This window comes from Mercenaria mercenaria, chromosome 18, assembly GCF_021730395.1.
Source record: "Mercenaria mercenaria strain notata chromosome 18, MADL_Memer_1, whole genome shotgun sequence".
NCBI lineage: Eukaryota > Metazoa > Mollusca > Bivalvia > Venerida > Veneridae > Mercenaria > Mercenaria mercenaria.
Window position 1 is genome coordinate 58,365,000 of NC_069378.1, and position 23,010 is coordinate 58,388,009.

Below are 23,010 nucleotides of genomic sequence, written 5' to 3' on the forward strand. Positions count from 1 at the left end.
TAAAAAGCAGCTGTTAACACGCAAACACAATTAGCCACAAAAAAAAAAAAAAAAGTCTGAAATTTCATACATACTTAAAGATTAATCTTATTTACTCTCACAGAACAAGACCATGGAAAAATAGAGGTACTAAGTAATTAATTTTATGAGAGATTGCGCGTAATTTACGCAATTTAAACTTCTCAGCGATGTTTTCTCTTTTGCCATGTTTGTGCAAATGTCTGTCGTTTAAAGGCCCATCTAGACGGTACTCCTTGCTGTATAAACTTGAGGTGTACATTTTTTAAGGAGTACACCTTGTACATCTACACGGCAAATCATGGTTTATGCAACTCATTATCATTTATTTAATTTCCCTCCAACATTCCTTCTGCACAATGTAATGCTTGAAGAAGACCTTTTGTTGTGTGCTTGTTTAGTAATAATTTGTGTTACTGTTAAGCAAATTAGAAGGGATAATTTGATAGGAAGACAATGGGCGAGGTCATGGATAGCCAGGAGGGATAAATTTGGTGCATATAATGCACTGTTACATGGACTTGATGCTGAAGATCCAACATCATTTAAAAACTTTATACGCATGGAGAGACCTTCCTTTCTTGAACTGTTGGTATTAGTCACACCTCTTATCAAAAATGCTCTTTGTCTGCAGTCTTTCTTGGAATAATTAGGATTTCTTATATTCCATAATTTTTCTGCCCAATGATAATATTCAATTATTTTTTCTGTGTCTGCGATGCTCTAACTAGCCAACATTTTTGTATATAATCACAAATAAATTCATAAATTGTACACTTTCATACTCTCAATACTTCTGGAATGTCATACAACAACACGTAAACTCGCTTTAATTCGATGTAATTAGTAAAATAAACAAAATCGGCACAGCCAAAGTTTACAGAAATAGAACATGCTCTTTCCTAAAAACTTGCTGTATACTCCCAGAGAGGTTTATAAAACAGTGTAGTAGACCACATCTACACGGTAAACTTTGATGTATAGATCAAAGTTTATACAGCAAGGAGTATCGTCTAGATGGGCCTTTTTACACATCTATACATATATGCAGTAGAAGTTATGGTTACTTCTACCGGTTCTTTATCCTTGTTTTCATTTTAAACTTTCGCAACTTTACAGCTTTGGCCAATCCTCTCTATATACCACTTACACATACAAATTTGGTATAAGCAAACTGTCAGACAAAATATGCCGTGGATTATTAAATAGCTTTGTTACAACTGCTCCTTAAAATCGTCTGTTTACTTACGGTATTTTATCATTTTCAATTACTCCCAGATCATAATTTGTACAAGCGGTCGCGTGTTAAGCAATTTAATTATGAACGTGTTAATTAGATATATAAGGAAGATGTAATAAGTCGTTCCAGTAAATATATATCATAAAAATATTACCCGTATTACATATTAATATATAACAGTACATTACAGATACGATTTCCTATGGGTACATTTAAAATGAGTTTACAGAGGTGAAGAGCCCGGGGTCAATTCCTGATTATTCCAACTGCAATGTGTTCTTTGGCAAGGCTTTTTTTTATCGCAATAATAACCATAATTAGTTGACCCAGCTTTAAATGGGTACAGGCATATTGCTAGGGGTAAGGTTCAATTATTATTAATTATTCTTTAAAAGGGGTGGCTCAAAAGTTCATATACCGACAGTGAATAAAAAATACCTTCACCTTTATCTTTACCATTCTGGAGACAACAGAATTAGGCGTAGAACAATGTATATTAATAAAAGGCATGGCATAACAAAAATTAAAGTCTGTTTACACTTTTACCAGTCAGCATGACTATATCGGCCCGATATAGGTATAATGTCGGAATGTCGGCAAAATGTGCCGATGTAGGGCCGACGTCGGGCCGTTGTGAGTGCGTGAGTTAGGTTTTACGGCGAATCGACACAATATGATTATATATCGCCAAGATCGGACCGTTGAACTGCCGCAAAATACTGAAATCGGTAGATCTACATCAATCAGAGTGTAACTATTTCGTAAGTCGGATTAACATCGGTCTCTAATATAGCTTTATTTTTCAAAATGTTATTGATAAACGTGAAAAAGTAATCTAATTGTTTATGTGTGCTAACTTATTATGCAAATAAGATGTATGCCAGAATTAATCAAACTAGGTTCCAAACAAAATTTGTGTACGGTATTTATCAAAATTTTATTTAATAAAGGGAGGTTATAATTAAGATGCATTCTTATTTTATGTAGAATGCCGCCGTAGAAATATTTATATTTACAAAAAAAATGAAAATATAAATATGTTTAAAATTTTAATTGAACAATTTTAATAGTGTTAAGAATATACAGAAAACTTACGCAACTGTATAAAACATGTAGTATATAGTTGTGAAAAATGTTATATCATCACACAAATGATGCGAGACACATCTGTTCTCAAGTAAATTACTCTGAGAATTCATAAAGTGTATAATGGAAGAAAACTTTGAGGAAGCACTGCGTGTCACACTATTTCGCGGCAACGATATGATCTGCCAATATCGGTCGGATATCATTTTGTTGTTGACCAAATATCGTTTGCCAGTGTCAGACCGATGTCATTATGATGTTGGCCCGATATCGTCTGCCGACGTCGGGCCGACATTATTCCTATTTGCAGCCGATATTGAAGCCGATATCGGGCCGTTATAGACAACGACGTCGGTTTGATATCGGGCCGATATAGAATGCTGGCTGGGTTAATATCTAATTTGATTATGTAAAGAAAGCCAGCAAGGATGAATTTTATGAAAGTTACTGGAAAGGACGTTCATTCAGAATTTTAGCAGGTTCGAAACATTGAGGAATGAGGCATACATACATACATACATACATACATACACATTTATCACGGAAATACTCCATCCGAATCGGGACAAAACATATTTATCTGATGAAAAATTTATTTCTGAACATGCTTTCATTAAAAGTATGCCCTATTTTGGTACTGGGTGACTACCATTTTACTCTGACTTTATCATAGACCCCCAGAGTAAAATCTCAAACTTTAATTTAAAACCATGGCATTAATTGTATATAATATATATGATCATCGAGCCGCTCCAGGATAAAATCAACATAGTGCGTTTGCGACAAGCATGGATCCGGACCAGACTGCGCAGTCTGGTCAGGATCCATGCTGTTCGCTTTCAAAGCCTATGGAGATTGCCATTAGAGAAACCGTTAGCGAACAGCACGGATCCTGAACAGACTGCCCGGATGCGCAGCCTGGTCTGGATCCATGCTGGTCGCAAAACGCACTATGTTGGTTTTCTCACGGCGTGGCCCAATCATATTAAACTTTGGAGTTTAATTGTTGGTATCCTCAAGGGATATGAATGTGACGGCCCTGGCAAATTTCTGAAAGAAAAAAAAATCATTATTATTATACCACATTTAGGCTATATATACTCTTTTCATGCGCATGTTCAAAGGTGCTTTACAGAATAAATAGCAAACAAATACCCGTTCAACAACAACAAAAATGCATTTTACATCATGAATGTAAAACAGACAAACATACGTACATGATATGGGAACTGATATTCATTTCTAATATCACTATATGTCTGAAATAGAGTGGCATTTATTTTTTAAAATCACTATATGCATATTGTTAAAATGCTTCATTCAACCCGAGGCCAAATTAGTATTTGAAAATGCAGCTGAGACGAAATAAGAGTTACGTAATATTTAAGAATGCGTCGCGATGTAAACTTGACATTTAACACGGAAGTACTCCATCCGAATCCAGACAAAAGATATTATCTGATGAAAAATTTATTTCTGAACATGCCTTCATTAAAAGTATGACCTATTTTGTACTAATTAATAGCTTCTTTCTTCAACCTATACTCTTCATTAAACTTTGAACGAAAATTTGTCCATGTTTGGAAATTCCGGCTTTAAATTTTGTGTTTCGTACTCAAATCAGGTCGTGCCAGACATGATTATGCAAAATGAGATAACATCTATGCTTGCACATTATATAATAGTTACTTATCTTAAATGGTCATAGAAAAATATCTCTGATTGCCTTCTATTAGTAAAATTTAAATTGAATACCAGACACCTAAAATCCCTAGACCAAATAATAGGACGTTTCAGGATAGTGTGATATTTTTTTTGACTGTCGCTGTCTCTGTCACGTCCAAACTTTTTCTGCACATTTCTGTTAGGAAATCACCAATTGAAATCCGTTGGGAACGTTTTCTGGTACATGTGCAAAGTTTTTGTAATGATTACATCACTGAAGTCAAAAGTCGAAAATGAATTTATGTTGACATTAAAGCATAAACTTGCCTCCCTGACATTTTATGAATGTTTATTTTGTATGATGTTTTAATCGGCAGTCTGTTTACTGAAACTGGTGTCAGGGTAGATATCTCCTCGCACATGTCACATCATATTTCCGAAGATTTAAGTGTCTTATTTTAAATAATGAATTAAATTCAACCCATTTGAAATTGAAGTTTCTACTTGAATATTAATGTTTAATTTATTAAAGCAAGTAAGTCTGACCAATGATATTGACTTTTTTGGATTTTTTAATGTCTTCATTTTCCTAACAGTAAAATGCAGATACAGGTAAAGCTTAGAGGGTCCTCAGGGATGACAACTATAAAATATCAGATAATAAAATAAGTCATCCTGATAAGCCAAATGAGTAAGGCTAGAAAATGCCTGGAGGACAGGCTAGGTGTTTGGTTACCGGACAGTGAGAACCTAGTCCAAATAACCTGACATTTCAGGACTGTGCGATAACTTTTGACTGTGGCTGTTCCATCACATCCAAACATATTCTGCATATTTCTGTTAGGAAATTTTTTATCCCCAGCAAAATCCATTGAGAAAGTGTTCTAGTTTATATACCATTGTAACAAGTATTGAAGTATGATGTATTTGTTATGATTACATCTCTAATGATGAATTCATGTTGACATTTAAGCATGATATTACCCCGCTAACATACTTGAATGTATATTTTTCTGCAGTTTAGTGTCATCATTGGCACGCTGTGTATTGAAACCGGTGTCAGCTAGGATAGGTATCCCTTTGCACCTGTTCACAGATTTAGTCACTTACTGAAATTATAGATTGTATTCAACCCATTAGGAGTTTCTACATGAATATTAATGTGAAATTTATTGAAGTAAGTAAGTCTGACCAGTACATTGTTATGTATTGTAAGACTTCTTTTGATTTTTAAATGTTTAAATGTCTTCTACACCGCCTGAAGGTTTTCAGAAAACTAGAATTATGTACATACCTCATCAAGACGATGTGCAGAGCTCACAATCAAAGTCACTAGGTCTAAGAAACTATGAAATTATTTAGTTTCATGGACACAAATTTGACAGTTATAGTTTTGATTTAATTTCAGTTACACAACCATGAAATCCACAAAAATTATTCTCACATGAATACCGGTACTGATCATTAAATATTAATATATAGAAGATTTTTTTTTTGTTTCAATGTTTAATCAAACTATTAGCATTTTACCCGCACAGTGTCATAATTATGCATTGCCTCATGACATCAAAATGTTCAGACGTTACGATATCAATGTTCAAAAATTGTTAAATAGTTCTATTAAGTATTCAGATTTCTTTTACATTTCATTATGGTGGAGTGTATATCTTTATTATTGTGTAGATATTTATATACAGTTATTGTGTAGATATTTATATACAGTTCAACCTCTCCAGAGCTGCCCTCTCTTAAGCAAATGCCTCTCTATAACAACATCATCAAAATTTCCCTAAGCTGAAATATGCTATCAAATTTAACTCCTCTACATAACAGTCAGTCAGTATTAGTATCTCCCAAAGGGTGTTGCTCTACAGAAGTTGCACTGTACATCTGTATCTCTTCTGCTAAGAATTTTCTGTTATGTATATTTGGAAAATAGATTTTAGTTTTGCATGCTTTGTTGGCAAATAAAACATGGTTTTGGGTTCAGATGCATAATAATCTATTCACGAAGGCCTGAGTGATAATTACGATGCATCTTAATGAAAAAACATGTTTTATTTGCCGACAAAGCACACAAAACTAAAATCTATTTCCATTCTAACATGTTTGTATTACACCAGGAAGGGATACTAATCTAGAATCCTTTTAAGGTGGAATAGCCAAAAGTAGGTCATTTTGTGAAACGTGTTTTAATCGACAAGACAGTACACAGTAAAATCCTTCTTTGTTTATATAAAAGAAAATGTTAAAAGTGTTAGAATTTATAGTTTGTCACATTGAAGAGTAGTTCCATACCAGCGGAAAATGAAAATGACATTTTGACTGCTTTTAAACAGTGAAAATATCAATTTTATTTCAGTATTTCACCAAAAAGCATGAAATATAATGAGCCGCACCATGAGAAAAGCAATATAGCACATTTGCGACCAGCATGGATCCAGACCAGCCAGCGTATCCGTGCAGTCTGGTCAGGATCCATGCTGTTCACTAACGGTTTTTCTAATAACGGTAGGCTTTGAAAGCGACCAGCATGGATCCTGACGAGACTGCGCGGATGCTCTGGATCCATGCTGGTCGCAAATGCACTATGTTGGTTTTCTCATGTTATGTATTTATTCATGAGCTACTTTCCACACTTTTCAGTGATGTTAATAGATGTTGCTGTAACAAGCATTGATGAAACAGACGATGCAGTAGTGGCTGATATATACAAGGATGTGAGTTCCTCAAGATGACAGCTATGATAGAAGGAGATGAAGTGGTTGCCGACAAGTCTGTCCATGCTGTGCCATCTTTGGGTAGTGATGTGGATCCCTTCCTCCCGATTATTAAAGGGGAATTTTTAACAGTGATCTCCCAGGTTGACAATCATCGACTGTTGGTCGAGAATAGGTTCAACATTCGGGGTCTAGTGTACCGGCATCATGTTCATCGTGCCGACATTTACGCCCATGAGGATTTTTTCCTTTATGACTTTACGTCAACGATGGCGGAACGAATACTGTCAAGCAGGGAAAACGGGACTTTTCTTATACGTTACAATTCACGGGAGTCTGAAAAACTTGTCATAAGTGCCAAATTTAATAGCGTAGTGCATTACAGCTTTATGAAGAAAGGGGGAGGGATTGAATATGATGGTGTGACGTACCTATCCATACCAAGTTTTGTTAACAAATGCAGTAATGAAAAAGTTCCCGGACTTGCTGGAAAACTGGGGAAATGGTTGAAACAGTCGGACCTAAACCTGCCGAATGTCACTACAGGAAATGTTGTCACCCTTCAGTCAATACAGATGAGGATTGTAGGTAGGAACAGTTTCTACGGTTTATGTACATTCCCAAGTTGAGACATAACTTTTTCTAGGTCTAATTGTTGAGCATTTATTATAATTTAAACTTTATAAAAATCAATGAAACCTAAAAATTAAAGTATGGATTCCGAAAATGTAAACATTAGGTTGGAGGCACCTATATCATGTAGATAAGAGCTTAAACAGTTGCTCATTGATTTAGTTTGTACTTATTTATTTAACACAGTTTGTAGTTACATCTATTGATTGGTTTTTACAAAACTACAGCGAAAGTTAAATACATTGGATGAGCTCTACCAATATTTCTGATGGATTCTTTTGATTACAATTTCATCCTTTTCCTGTATCAAGGTTTTTTCGCTTGATTTCTGTTTAACCCTTAGCCTGCTGGTGGCAACTGATTCTGGCTTTGCGACCAGTGCAGACCAAGATCAGCCTGCACTGATCATGGTCTGCACTTTTCGTTAGTGGACATCCCTTCGAGTTACAAAATGGTATTGCCAAAACTGAATGATGGACCAGTCCATTTTAGAAATTTAGCAGGGTAAAGGTTAAAAACAAGACAATGCAATGAATAGTGATGCATCATTCTAAAGATTAAAGGAACATTTCAGAATTTCAAAATATATGTGAGTTCTTGATTTATTGTAAATTTACAGTTTTGACTTGGTAATTTCAGCCATTGTTTAGAAAATTTTAGTTTTGACTATTTGATGATGGATTGTTATAATAGCAACTTTTCTATAAATATTTTGTCCAATTTAAAAAAAAGAAATATTCAAGTTCTTGCAAAGTTATACACTGGCCAGTGGAAAAAGTACATTTTTCGTCATAATTTAACTAGAAACGATAGTATATGATTGATTTTTAAAGTGTGTCTTGGTGGATAATTTTTTCAGCTGGTACAATAGCAGTAGCAATAGATGATTTCCCGTCGTTGAATGTGTTGTGTCTACAGGTTGTTAAGAAGAAACAGTATACAGTATTACGCTCATGTAGAAACCCAGACTGGTTCATTGCCAGGGATGAATTTGACAATGAAGGGTTTGTATACTTTGGTTTTTGTTTTTGTTAGAACAGTTTTTATGCTTCCGAAGGGAGGCATATTAGTTTTCAACTGTCTGTCTGTTCGTTCGTTCGTCACAACGTTAACTTTTTGCATGAAGGCACTTTACTCGCGAACCACTGCACCCAGGACCTTCAAACTTTACATGCTAATAGTACTAATTGAGTACACGACCCCTATTGTCAAAGGTCAAGGTCAAAGGTCAAGGCACTGCGGGGGCATTTGTCACCATTAGTGACAGCTCTTGTTTTTATGAGTATTTTATTTGCATATATATGGTATCCAGTTAATATGCTTTGTCCCTTGAATTATTAGCTCACCTGAACTTTGTTCTGAGCTCTTAGTACAGAAGAATAGTTTGACATCCGTCATCCAGGGTCAACTGTTTTGGATCAGGTGTGTATTTCCCTGGGTCCAGGTTATAATATGAGACCATTTGTAAAACTTCAAAAATCTGAATGATTGTTTCAGAGTACAGTTTGAAAGAGACCAAAAGGCAGTATTGACTTGTAATTCAGTTAAATGCCCATGGGGCCTTAAACTTACCTGGAAGTGATTCAAAAACTCATCAAAATCCAGTTTTGTTGATAAACTTAACAGTGTGTTGGACTGCTGTATTCCTCATTCTGTATATTAAAACTACTTGCCACAGTTCGGGTGAAATTTTTCAACATGTTCATTTCCACAAAGTTTGGCATATAATGAATACTACTGTTTGCAGATCAATTTTCCACTTTAACTTTTTTGACATCGATAGAGTTCCACGTTTACACCACAAAAACATGAAGCTGAAGCTATTTGGAGTAAATCTGAAAGGTTAACCCCGACCCTTCCGCAATAAATTATTCATTCACCTTCTCGTCAAAGAGTTGAATGCGTTCTTTTTTCTTCATCTTGACGTCACACAAAGCGCGTGCTCTGACTCTTTGAAGTGTCAAGTACAGTATCGCCGTACTTGCATACATTGTAAAGTACAAGTACAATAAGGTGATAGGTTGTTTTAAAAGTAGAATACAGAATATTTCAACTACATCCAAATGGAAACAGCGTTTTCTGGTTGTTATGACAGTTATTATTGTCTAAATTTCTAACCACGCAAGGTATATCAGGTTTACAGGTTAGATTATGTATCATCAAACTCAAGCACGCAAGTATCTAGTATAATTACCCTACTTGTATCATCCAAAGCCTTCAGCTTAACACCGGGACAAACTACATGGTTGAATCTAATTGTCATAACTTATATCCAATAAAATACTGATTAATAGTTGTGTTAACTCACAATTCTCTTGCAAGAGTAGTGTCTTTGTACTAAATCTATTAATTACAAACTTTTTGTTTCAGTGGTTTACAAGATGTAATTCGACTATTTACTTGAAGTTTAGATGCGGACATATTAGTTATTTCACCTGTCTTGTTCATGTCGAACGAACATTGTGATAAATCTCACAACGTCCAAAATACATTGACGATAAGTCAAGTGTTACACCTGTCATCCAAATTTTTTAAATGCTTCACTATTTGATTATGTTTTGTTTAGCATACATAGTGTTTTAACAACCTGAGTAAGGTTACAAACGGAATCTTTAATGTTTTACTAAATAATGAGAAACCACCTGTTTCGACATTAAGCTTGTTATGCCCCCAGCCATGAATCGGGAGGGTATTGAAATGGTTGTCGTCCGTCAGTCCGTCATCGTCATCGTCCGTCCGTCCGTACGCATCATTTCTAGTACATTGGGAATCTAAACCGAAAAAAATGAGGCATAACTCAAAGTCCCGTCAATTTTTTTTTTATGGTACCAATTTCTAAGTTATTGCTTGATTTAAAAAAATGGCCTTAATCTCAGTAACGTAACTTTGGGAATTATCGATAAATTTGATAATAGAATAACGCAAGAACCCTGATACATGTATTTTTTTAAATTATAATCCTCAAATATGCCGATTTAAACAAAACGTCCGTTGCAATCCATTCTGTCAGATAACTCGTCCAAGGGAAATGTCATAAAATTGAGTAGACAGACCAATACTGCACAAGACTTACAATTTTTTTCGACTGGCATGTTTTCCGAATATTGACCTTAATTGTTTAAAATCCACAGATCGTAACAAACCAACAACTTGACAGATCAGTAACTTTTATTCTCCTGAACATAATGAACAAGTGATGTTTTGTGTATGCGCAGCCCTGGTCAGCACCTCCTAAACTTGCTCTACCACTCTAACACGATTTTTTTTTTTTATTTTTTTTTACTTTGTTTTCTATCAAGTTAAACTGTCACATGTAAAACTGTTGCAATCTAACACCAAAAAACCTTATTTCATTTATTTCAGATTTTCATATGAAAATTGTCGAAATTCTTCACTTGATGATATCTATGGTTCCAGCTCTGACACCTTCGGCGGCGTGCATCAATCAATAGTTTTAGTCAAATAATCGAACAAACACATTTACCCCTAGAGGCGCATATTTTCATTCTGATGAAGAAAAATGGTCTCAAGGATCCTCATTGAGATATCTAAGGTCAATTTCTGAAATTGTGTTCAACTAGAGCGGTTCAGAATAACTTATGCCCTTAATCAATAGAGAAATCCTTACTCGTCCGACCACTGTGAATCGGATCTTCATACAAATTGACAGGTGAGCTTTGATGATCTAGGTCAAGTACGAAAGTGGTTACGTGCCTTCGTCCGGATAAATATATGCTTGTGACCTACTCTAGAGGCAATTTTTCATGGGATCTGTATGAAAATTGGTCGAATGTTCACCTTGATGATATCTAGGTCAAGTTTGAAACTGGATCAACTGTGGTCAAAAACTAGGTCAGTAGGTCTAAAAATAGAAAAACCTTGTGACCTCTCTAGAGGCCATACTTTTGAATGGATCTTCATGAAAACTGGTCAGAATGTTCACCTTGATGATATCTAAGTCAAGTTTGACACTGGGTCTCGTGCCGTCAGTAACTAGGTCAGTAGGTCAAATAATAAAAAAACTTGTGACCTCTCTAGAGGCCATATTTTTCATGGGATCTGTATGAAAGATGGTCTGAATGTTCATCTTGATGATATCTAAGTCAAGTTCGAAACTGGGTCAACTGCGGTCAAAAACTAGGTCAGTAGACCTAAAAATAGAAAAACCTTGTGACCTCTCTAGAGGTCATACTTTTGAATGGATCTTCATGAAAATTGGTCAGAATGTTCACCTTGATGATATCTAGTTCAAGTTCGAAACTGGGTCACGTGCCATCAATAACTAGGTCAGTAGGTCAAATAATAAAAAACCTTGTGACCTCTCTAGAGGCCATATTTTTCAATGGATCTTCATGAAAATTGGTCAGAATTTTTATCTTGATGATATCTAGGTCAGGTTCAAAACTGGGTCGCATGAGCTCAAAAACTAGGTCACTATGTCAAATAATAGTAAAAACAACGTCATACTCAGTTCAAAACTGGGTCATGTGGGGACAGGTGAGCGATTCAGGACCATCATGGTCCTCTTGTATAATTTATGTTGTGAAAGCTAAACCTGAAATTTAGGCAGAACAATGCTTGTATATAATGTATACGAGGGTGTCTTTTTTCACATCCACGCTACCCAAATGTAGCGTGCATTGTGGCAAGATTCATTTAAATTTTAAATGAAGATAAGTACATTTGTTACATTTTGGTTAAACACCCATTCCAAAAGTATTTAAATCAGCATTTTATCTTGTAAAATTCTCGGTCATGCAGCCTATGTAAACAAGTTCATTCAGTGTATTTTTACACGTATCGGAAAAAAAATACTATAAAAGGGCGGAGTTACCTGTATAGACGATATCCAAAAATAGCTGCAGCATCGCTGCTTTAGTGACGTAAAGGTAAAAGTCGAAAGGGCAATTTGATTTGCAAACAGCAGTATATGACACTGAAAAATGATAAAATGGGTGAAAAATAAAAGATATTGGCAAAAATACATGTATAACAAGAATGTAAATATTCTGCATTATTTCAAAAGCGTTGCAATGGCTAACTATTTTGCTTATTTATAATCTTGCAAATATCAATAAGTTTGTACAACTAGTCACTCACTATTCATGGACCTTTGACAGAAATTATTTTTCGCCAAAAATGTGTGGGTTAGTCCCTTTAACTTCCAATGTATTTCAGGTTTGTTCCTGGCTATGTGTTAGACTGTTATATACCTCAGTGGTTCCACGGTTGTTTAGAGAGAGAGGAGGCAGAGAGAATGCTGAACAAGACGTGTAGAGACGGAACATTCCTAGTACGAGAAAGGCTTACAAAACCTGGAACGTATGCACTGTCAGTCTGGTGCCCAGATCAAGTTGTACATGTCCCTTTAGGTAGAGTCAAGATTGTTTACTATAAAAGCACATATTTGCACTGTGTCAGAGTTCCACAAATTTGAAAATTCGCGAGGTTTAATATTCACGAAACTGTAAAAATGGTGTCATACTTGAATAAGAATATTTGGTGAATATTTACACGAGGATTAATTTCCGCGAGATGTAGGGCCTGGCGAATATAGCAAAAATTAAACCCTCGCGAGAATTTCTGCTTTTACAGTAACTTATCCCACAGTTTGTCCATTGCATGAAGTAAGCTACATATATATACAATAAAATTCGAATTGTAAACTCATTGATATTGGTGAGATACAACTTTTTGTTTATTTCAAGGTTGAGTCAGAGGAATAGGTTAAATCCCAAGGAAAAAAAGTAAAAATTTTATCAGTTTATATCCAAAGGTCAAAATCAAAAGGAAATGCAAACTTGTTTATAGTGAAAACTTTTCAGGAATTAATTTTTCAATGTTGGAAAATGACAATTAAAATTTTTATTTGGTTAGTTTATATGTATTTTATATTCCTGATGTTATGCATGTATTTTTATAATATTCCTTATTGTATATATATATAGTTTTGGAAAGGGATTCCAACTATTCAGCAGTTAGATGTAGTTCTGTATCAGTGACAGGCCATTGCTGTGTAGTCTATAATTTTCATGACAGACTTATTTGAGCTGACCATGAGAAAACCAACATAGTGTGTTTGTGACCAGCATGGATCCAGACCAGCCTGCGCATCCGGGCAGTCTGGTCAGGACTCGGGCTGTTCCCTAAAGGTTTCTCTAATTGAAATAGGCATTGAAAGTGAACAGCATATATCCTGACCAGACTGTTCGGATGCGCAGGCTGGTCTGGATCCATGCTGGTCGTAAACGCACTGTGTTGGTTTTCTCATGGTGCGGCTCATTTCTGTAGATTTTGTGGTTGAAAATTTACTGACTAAAAAGCAAACAGTACAGATCATGATCAACCTGCAAAATCACTTACCACCAACAGGCTAAAGGTTACAAACAAAAATTGGCGGCCCCGTGAAATACCCATTTTGGTCAAAACCAAAAATGTCATCCCCACAAAGTTAAACTATTCAATAGGGCTGGGATGATTTCGAAATTTTGAAACCGGTTAATCATTTGTATGAAATCGAATCGAACCGGTTAATTGGCCGCCATATTTGAAATGCTGTTTTCTTTCCTGACGACCATATAATGGTACTTCCAGCAGCTGACTTAATTAGGAACTTACGAACTTCATCATTTGGAAGCAGTGTGATAATTAATAAGTCATATTTTGGTGTATCGAATTGGATCTGATGAACCAAGTAATTGTCCCAGTCCTACTATTCAACAGAATTTTAAATTGAGAAGTTTTCTAGTTCTCCTGAAAAAAAGGACTAAAAGTTGCTTATCGCTTTTGTAGTTATTTCCCTTAGACCATTAACATGTATTTTGTACCTTTATGAAATGAAATAAATTAAGGTCATGATTTTCTGTTTTCAGTGTTTGACCATGGTCAGTTCACTACTGGGGCAGATCCCATGTTGCCAAAATTTAGCTCTCTGCTAGACTTGGTGGAACACTACAAACAGGAGACGAGATTTTGGACAGCCAAAGATGAGTGCGTAAGGATATTGTTTCCCCTGACCAGGAAAGAAACCTCACTGCCAGAGGAGATACAGAAAATGGATCTTGAATCGATAGAGATGTACTTTAAAGCATTAAAAGAAGGCAAAGAGCATGTCCGAGACATCAGGTATACATCATGAGTTTTACATCCGATATCTTATATTTCTGTTTAACTGCCCATTTAGCTCAGACAGTGCATTAAGAGGTTGTGACTTCGATTCAGTGGCTCAGTTTATGATCTCCGTGAACATTTTACCAAAGATCACTTATGATGAAAGCTTCAAGCTTATTGGAACCACTCTCAAGTCCACTTCCTGAAAAAACAAGTACTGATGTCATATGAGATGTAGTTGTGACCCCACTGGGGCTTCAACCCATCCCCAACCCCCCACTCTCTGATCTTTATTAAAAATTTGTCTGTTAGTGGTTAAGATTTTTGGCATTTTACTAATTTCAAATTGTAGAACTTTTATTGTTCTGCATCACAGAAGTTTTTCATGTAAGCACATTTGTCAAATACTACTACATCAAATGATTTTATACTTCATGTATGTTATTGGTATTATAAGATGGCATAATAAGACAGGTTACCATACATAAATCAGACTATTATTTTGTCAAAATTATGTCCCCTTTTTAACTTGAAAATTTTGGTTTAAACTATTAATCCGGATACTCCGATCTTCAACACATCTTTCGCAGCAATAATATGACTTTAAGGGCATGTTACATTATCTCTTTTTAGCTCACCTAAGAAAGTATTAATAAAATATTGTGTAGATCGTGGTATGAGTCTTTCACATACTAAACAAGAAATGGAAAACTCTGGAAGTCAGGCAGATGTGAGCAGGACACTTGTCTTTATGTTGCACAAACGTTTGATTCAAAGAGAGGACGACATACTACTTTTATTCTTTCTGAGTCGCTAACTTATCTGACGTTGCAATTTTTGAAAGTGTGTGCGACTGTTACTTTCAAAATTACGTCACTAATTTTAGCTCGACTATTTGAAGGAAAAGTAGAGCTATCCTACTGACCACTGTGTCCGCGTCATCGTCACACCTTTGTTAAGTTTTTCGAGATAAAGCTTTGAAACTTCCAGCGCTTGTGGACCATCACCTTGTCCAGTTTTTGGCAAGAATACATAAGTCCATCAAGAATTTTGGCAACCTTTGTTTTTCTGTCATATCTTTGTTACTATTGCTTATATCTTACTGTAACTTCATATAAACGTTGTCCAGTATACAAACAATGTATGTATAGGGGCTGAGCCCATTATACCCAAGGTCAAGGTCACCAAGTTGTTATACTTAGGCTATTTTTAAGGTTAAAGTTTTTCGGCAACCTTTGTTTTTCTGTCAATATCTTTGTTACTATTGCTTATAACTTACTGTAACTTCACATAAACATTGTCCAATATACAAACAAAGTATGTGTAGGGGCTGAGCTCATTATACCCAAGGTCAAGGTCACCAAGGTGTTATACTTAGGTTATTTTTAAGGTTAAAGTTTTTTCGGCAACCTTTGTTTTTCTGTCATGTCTTTGTTACTATTGCTTATATCTTACTGTAACTTTACATAAACATTGTCCAGCATACAAACAAAGTATGTACAGGGACTGGGCCCATTATACCCAAGGTCAAGGTCACCAAGGTCTTACACTGTGGTTATTTTTAAGGTTAAAGTTTTTCGGCAACCTTTGTTTTTCTGTCATAACTTTGTTACTTTTGCTAATATCATACTGTAAGATCACATAAATATTGTCCAGCATACAGACAAAGTATGTGCAGGGGCTGGGCCCATTATACCCAAGGTCAAGGTCACCAAGGAGTTATACTTGGAATTTTTTTGAAAGGTTCATTTATAAACATGTCTTTGGTACTTTTAAAGATAATGATTTGAAATTAAAAGTATTTGTTTATAATCATCTGCATGTGTGGCTACATACCCCATAACTCTAATTGTGTTTTTGACAGAATGACCCCTTTTGTACTTTAACTTTTTTTGCAATCTATGCTTTCTGGATATTACTTTAATGCAATAGAAGATAAAGACTTGAAACTTAAAATGTATCTTTATCATCATCATCTGCATGTGTGGTAACAATCCCCATAACTCTGATTTGTATTTTTGACCGAATTATGCCCCTTTTATAATTAAATGTTTGACAAACTTCGTTTTCTGGACATAACTTTGGTACTATATAAGATAAAGATTTGAAACTCAAAATATATCTTTATCATCATCATCTGCATGTGTTGTAACAATCCTAATAACTCAAATTTGTGTATTTGATGGAATTATGCCCCTTGGTGTTTCTTCCTTTTTCAAGTAGAAGTCTCTTATTCAGACATATATTGATTTTACTATCAAATCCCCGAATAGTGGGGTGCACTGTCTTACGGACAGCTCTTGTTAAACTTGGAAATTGGTTCAGTTTTCATACAAGTTCACGTTTTGTCAAAACTATTTGACATGTGGCTCTGAAACTTTGAACACTTGCTTATCATCATGATTTTTCAGTCATAATACAATGGTGTCTACCATGTAAAAATGAGCACAATGCTGTAGACGTGTGATGCGATACCCCACCCAGTCAAATTATACTGACACTGGGATGACCAGTAATAGAACTCTCCTTGTAATTCTGAGCATCAAGAATGGGGGCTACCAACACCGTTTTCAGGTCTTTGGTATAATGCGATTAAAGAGCCAACCATAGACCTCCCACATTTTAAATGGACACTTCCACAAGTGTTTTTGTTGACCGCTTTACGGTGTTCTCGATATAGTTGTCACAGTGGTGGTTTGGTGTATATGCATATGTGCGTTCATCCGTCCAAGTTTGTCTGGGCTGTGACTTATCCATGGATCAAGGGATTCTTAGATAACTTGGCACATATGTTTGCCTCTATGACATGGTTTGTTATGTGCAAGAAACAGATTGGTAGCTTAATAGTCAAGGACTTGGATAAGCAAGTGTTTTTGTTTTTACTTCAGGTTAATGGTGATTGGTCACCATGGAGCAGGTAAAACGACTCTAACAGAGAGGCTGATGGGTAAACCGTTCACTCAAGTAGGCAGTACGAATGGTATAGAGATACATGTACGCCAGTGCCAGTTTAATTTGAAGTCTGGAATATGGACCAAACAAAGAGTTGGCTCAGCCTACTTTGATGATGATGAGGCACACAAACTAAGGTAATTACAGTAAACATGGTAACAGTATATGTACAGAATTTGTTTACTTATTGAAATTAGTCACGGATTTACAGGGCACAAATGCACGTGCATCTGGTGCAGGAGTCAGAAGGGGGAAGTAGGAGCAGGATCACACTCACTTCAGATATAATCTACATAATTTGACAAAATATTAGCACTAGTAAATTAAATCTTTTACTCTAGCATATTCTTTTAATAATACACATGATAAAGTGGATAAATTTATGATTTTTGCAAATGAACTATGATTGAGAGCTTTTAATTTATAACAGCACTAAATCATATACTGTGAAATCATTAGATTTTGTGGGTCTAATATTTTTTGTTTTTACCAAAAATTGCTTACTTTGGTGGGTATGAACTTGTCAAGATAAAAGAGTGGGAACTTTGCTTGTTTGTTTGGATTTAATTTCGTGGAGGTGTCACTGTTGCTAAGTGGTTAAGTTAGCTGACTTCGAATCACTTGCCCCTCACCAGTGTAGGTTCGAGCCTCACTAAGGGCATTGAATTCTTCATGTGAGGAAGCCATCCAGCTGGCTTATGGAAGGTCGGTGGTTTTACCCACGTGCCCACTTGTGATGAAACAATGTGCTGAAGGGCATCTGGGATGTTCTTCCATCATAAAAGCTTGAAAGTTGCCATATTGTGTGTGTTACATTAAACCAAAAAAAACCCCCCAAAAAACCCATTTTTTAAAATATTCATGTATTGATGCAACCATAGAATCAATGAAAATTAGTCCCTGACAAATATTAATGATATCACAGTATAGCATTTTTGGTCAGATAACATAGTTGGAAAATGATTTTGTTTGAATTTGCTTGTTTTAATTATTTATTTCTTATATTCTTTTCAAATGAAATCTTCCTCTGTTAGAATATGTATATGTCTGAATCACAGAATCTGTGCATAAGGTAATAAACCTATAAATACTACTTGGTGTCCTATTGTTGTGAATCACAGAATGAAAGCTTGCATCATATGTAACCATGGAAACAGAAATCGTAAACAAGAACAAGAGTCTAGCAAGTTTTAGAAGTCTCCTTTTTTTTAGCTCGACTATTCGAATAGTCTAGCTATTGTACTCACCCTGGCGTCGGCGTTGGCGTCGGCGTCACACCTTGGTTAAGTTTTTGCATGCAAGTACATACAGCCATCAATTAAAGGCATATAGCTTTGAAACTTATTTTTTCTTTTTCTAGGTCAATTACCAACCTCTCTGGGTCAAGTCCCATAACTCTGACATGTATTTTGAGCAAATTATGCCCCCTTTTGGACTTAGAAAATTTTGGTTAAAGTTTTACATGCAAGTTACTATCTCCAAAACTAATACAGATATTGATTTGAAACTTCACATGTGTCTTCGGGGTTATAAAACTAGTTGATAGCAACATGTCCCATAACTCTGACCTTCATTTTGGCCAAATTATGCCCCCTTTTGGACTTAGAAAATTCTGGTTAAAGTTTTGCGTGCAAGTACATACAGCTATTTCTAAAAGGCATATAGATTTGAAACTTATTTTTTCTTTTTCTAGATTAATTACCAACCTCACTGGGTCAAGTCCCATAACTCTGACATGTATTTTGAGCAAATTATGCCCCCTTTTGGACTTAGAAAATTTTGGTTAAAGTTTTACATGCGAGTTACTATCTCCAAAACTAATGCAGATATTGATTTGAAACTTCACATGTGTCTTCAGGGTTATAAAACTTGTTGATAGCAGCATGTCCCATAACTCTGACCTTCATTTTGGCCAAATTATGCCCCCTTTTGGACTTAGAAAATTCTGGTTAAAGTTTTGCGTGCAAGTACATACAGCTATTTCTAAAAGGCATATAGATTTGAAACTTATTTTTTCTTTTTCTAGATTAATTACCAACCTAACTGGGTCAAGTCCCATAACTCTGACATGTATTTTGAGCAAGTTATGCCCCCTTTTGGACTTAGAAAATTTTGGTTAAAGTTTTACATGCAAGTTACCATCTCCAAAACTAAACGCAGATATTGATTTGAAACTTCACATGTGTCTTCGGGGTTATAAAACTAGTTGATAGCAGCAAGTCCCATAACTCTGACCTTCATTTTGGCCAAATTATGCCCCCTTTTGGACTTAGCAAATTCTGGTTAAAGTTTTGCGTGCAAGTACATACAGCTGTTACTAAAAGGCATATAGATTTGAAACTTATTTTTTCTTTTTCTAGATCAATTACTAACCTCACTGGATCAAGTCCCATAACTCTTACATGTATATTGAGCAAATTATTCCCCTTTTTGGACTCAGAAAATCCTGGTTAAAGTTTTGCGTGCAAGTACATACAGCAATTTCAAAAAGGCATATAGATTTGAAACTTTTTTTTTTTCAAGATCAATAACCAACCTCACTAGGTCAAGTTCCATAACTCTAGTATGTATTTTGGGCAAGTTATGCCCCCTTTTTGGACTTTGAAAATTCTGGTTAAAGTTTTACATGCGAGTTTCTATCTCCAAAACTAATGCAGATTTTGAATTGAAACTTCACATGTGCCTTCGGGGTTATAAAACTAGTTGATAGCAGCAAGTAGCATAACTGATATGCATTTTGGTCAAATTATGCCTCGTTTTGAACTTAAAATTCTTTTGATATTTAACCTTTTTGGGTAATATTTTCCTGCTTCTGGGACAATATTTCGAATAGTCGAGCTTGGCTGTCTTACGGACAGCTCTTGTTTAACTTAACTGTTCATGTTGCAATGGTCGACATCAGATATACAACGTTTGAGAAAATCTTCAGAATGGAAAATTTATTGTTTCTAAAGTATAGATAATTTGGTGATATGTGTCAGTACAGAGTTTTATCTCTTCTTTATAATTTATGTACAACCAAATGATAAGAAAACACTTCACTCAAGCTTGAACCTGTTTCCATGTTTACTAATAAATCTCCCCACTTTGCTTAGACTTGTGTAAAGTAAGTGGGTATTCCCAGGTGACACCTCTTGGGTTGATTGTTAAGAAATTGCTGTAGGTTGGGTAATTATTCTAAGGATTGTATGGTTATCCGCATTATTTGAATATGTAAGAATTTGTAGAACATGAGTGCTTGTGTCTTGCGTCTTAATTAGCAATCCAAAACTTATATATGCTTGCGAGCTGTGCCATCGTGCATCATAGGTTTAGTCCAGCTAATAACCATTACCATTTACTAAGTATATATTGTTAGTGAAAATAAAATAGATGCAAATATTAGTCAATCTACAGCTCATAGCATGATGATATTTGTATTTTATCTGCATACAAGAGGGAGAGGTATTTAATCATGTAAGAGATTTTCCTGACACCTATGTATTAAAGTTATGGAATCAGTTATTCGATTTTTTAAGTGATCAAATAGCAGCCAACTGGCATGTACAGTCATTAAAACTTTAGACATTTTTCCGTAACCTAAATGCACCAAACATAGATCCACAGAATTTGGAATTAAAATCTTGTTTTAGGTACATTTGTATCCCATAAACTTACATGAAACTGTTACAACCATTATTTTTAGCACGACTATTCAAAGAATAGTCTAGCTATTCTACTCACCCTGGCGTCGGCGTCATATCTTTGTTAAAGTTTTGCATGCAAGTACATATGGCTATCATTTAAAGGTATATAGCTTTGAAACTTATTTTTTCTTTTTTTTTTAAGTCAATTACCAACCTCACTGGGTCAATTCCCATAACTCTGACATGTATTTTGAACAAATTATGGCCCCTTTTGGACTTAGAAAATCCTAGTTAAAGTTTTACATGCAAGTTATTATCTCCAGAACTAATGCAGATATTGAACTGAAACTTCTCATGTGTCTTTAGACAAGTTGTTGGTATTCCCATGGGAACAAATTGTGCACCCCTTGTCGCAGATTTGTTTTTATATTGTTATGAAAGAGACTTTATGTTGAGCCTTTCTCCAGATACGCAAGCAGATATTATAACTGCATTTAGTAATACATCACGCTTTCTGGATGATATTCTTAATATGGATAATCCGTTTTTTGGTCATTTGGCGGGTACTATTTATCCTAGGGAGCTTCAGTAAATTAAAACTAACAATTCGGATACTGATGCTTCATTTTTAGATTTACATCTCTCTATTTATGACAATATTATACATACCAAAATTTATGACAAGAGGGATGGTTTTAATTTTAGTATTGTAAATTTTCCCCATTTGGATGGGGATGTACCTCAGGCTACATCTTATGGGGTATATATTTCTCAATTAATTCGGTTTGCCAGAGCGTGTAGTCATGTCAAGCATTTCAATGAACGTAATCAATATATTACAAGTAAACTTCTTCAGCAAGGCTACCGTTATTACAAATTGCGTAAATATTTTACTAAATTTTATTATCGTCGTTCTGATTTAGTTTTAAAATTCAATAGTAATTTAAAGACACTTCTGCGAGAAGGTATTTCTAAACCCGTTTTTTATGGGGATGTGGTTTACAAACTTCGTAAGATCTTGGGTCATGGTAATTTTCCAAATGTATTTGGAAAGATTATCAAACGTTTTATTAGAAGAGGTTACGACCCAACTGTTTTGAGACATACGCATGTTTAGTGTTCAACCCGTTTACAGTTGGACACTACGCTTCCCTCTTTGATTGCGTCTGACGGAAGAGGGGGAGGACTCTGTGATGAGCAGTTTTTAAATCCTACCAGGACTGGACTGTTTTGATATTTGTCTTCTGGCCTGTTTCGTCGGGCCCTTAAGAGTGTTTCTCTTCTTGCTCTGTCTTCTGAAAAGGCATTGAGTACATACGTTTTTGGTTCTTAAGGTTTGCTTTTTATATATTTATACACGAGCATTTTTATGTTTTACATGCCATGCCTTTTTGTTTCCATTACGTGTGTTAGAGATTCACCTGGAGGGGATTACTTTTATTTACACTGTCCCATGTCTTTGGAACATGGTGGGGGTAAGAGTGAGGTTGGGTGCGCACCATAAACCGGTTTCAGCTCCCCAGTGGTGGTTTTGCCACTGACCGTTCCAAGGCGGTGCCCCACTGTGTTCCTTTGTTTGTTCGTTTTGTCCTTGTGTGTTGACTTTGTGTGCGCGCGTGTGTGTATGCTGATTGTTCGTCTTGTCCTTATGTGTTGGCTTTGAGTGTGTGTGCGTGTGTGTTTGTGTGTTGTTCGTTTTGTCCTGATGTGTAAGCTTTGAGTGTGTGTGTGTGTGTGTGTGTGTGGTGCACGCGTTTGCGTGCTGGGGGGTTCGTTTTGAGGAGGCTGCGCTTTTGGTGCGTGGCATTCCCTGTTTGATATTTTTCTTTGTTTTTTGGGGTTATAAAACTAGTTGATAGCATCAAGTCCCATAAGTCTGACCTGCATTTTGGCCAAATTATGCATATAGATTTGAAACTGAATTTTTCTTTTTCTAGATCAATTATCGATCTCACTGGGT

At 35.5% G+C, this 23,010-nt stretch overlaps 1 protein-coding gene across 1 annotated transcript in view; it reads left to right on the plus strand.

Annotated features, from left to right (window-relative positions):
- The first annotated feature begins 3,760 nt into the window (after positions 1-3,760).
- LOC123537756 (uncharacterized) overlaps positions 3,761-23,010 on the plus strand; it is a 32,006-nt gene continuing 12,756 nt past the window's right edge. The window contains exons 1-6 of the mRNA XM_045321534.2: positions 3,761-3,841; positions 6,656-7,317; positions 8,222-8,366; positions 12,541-12,734; positions 14,235-14,487; positions 17,361-17,561. Coding sequence (XP_045177469.2) covers positions 6,744-7,317; positions 8,222-8,366; positions 12,541-12,734; positions 14,235-14,487; positions 17,361-17,561 — 1,367 coding nt within the window. The 5' untranslated portion in view covers positions 3,761-3,841; positions 6,656-6,743. The remainder of the gene's footprint in view (positions 3,842-6,655; positions 7,318-8,221; positions 8,367-12,540; positions 12,735-14,234; positions 14,488-17,360; positions 17,562-23,010) is intronic.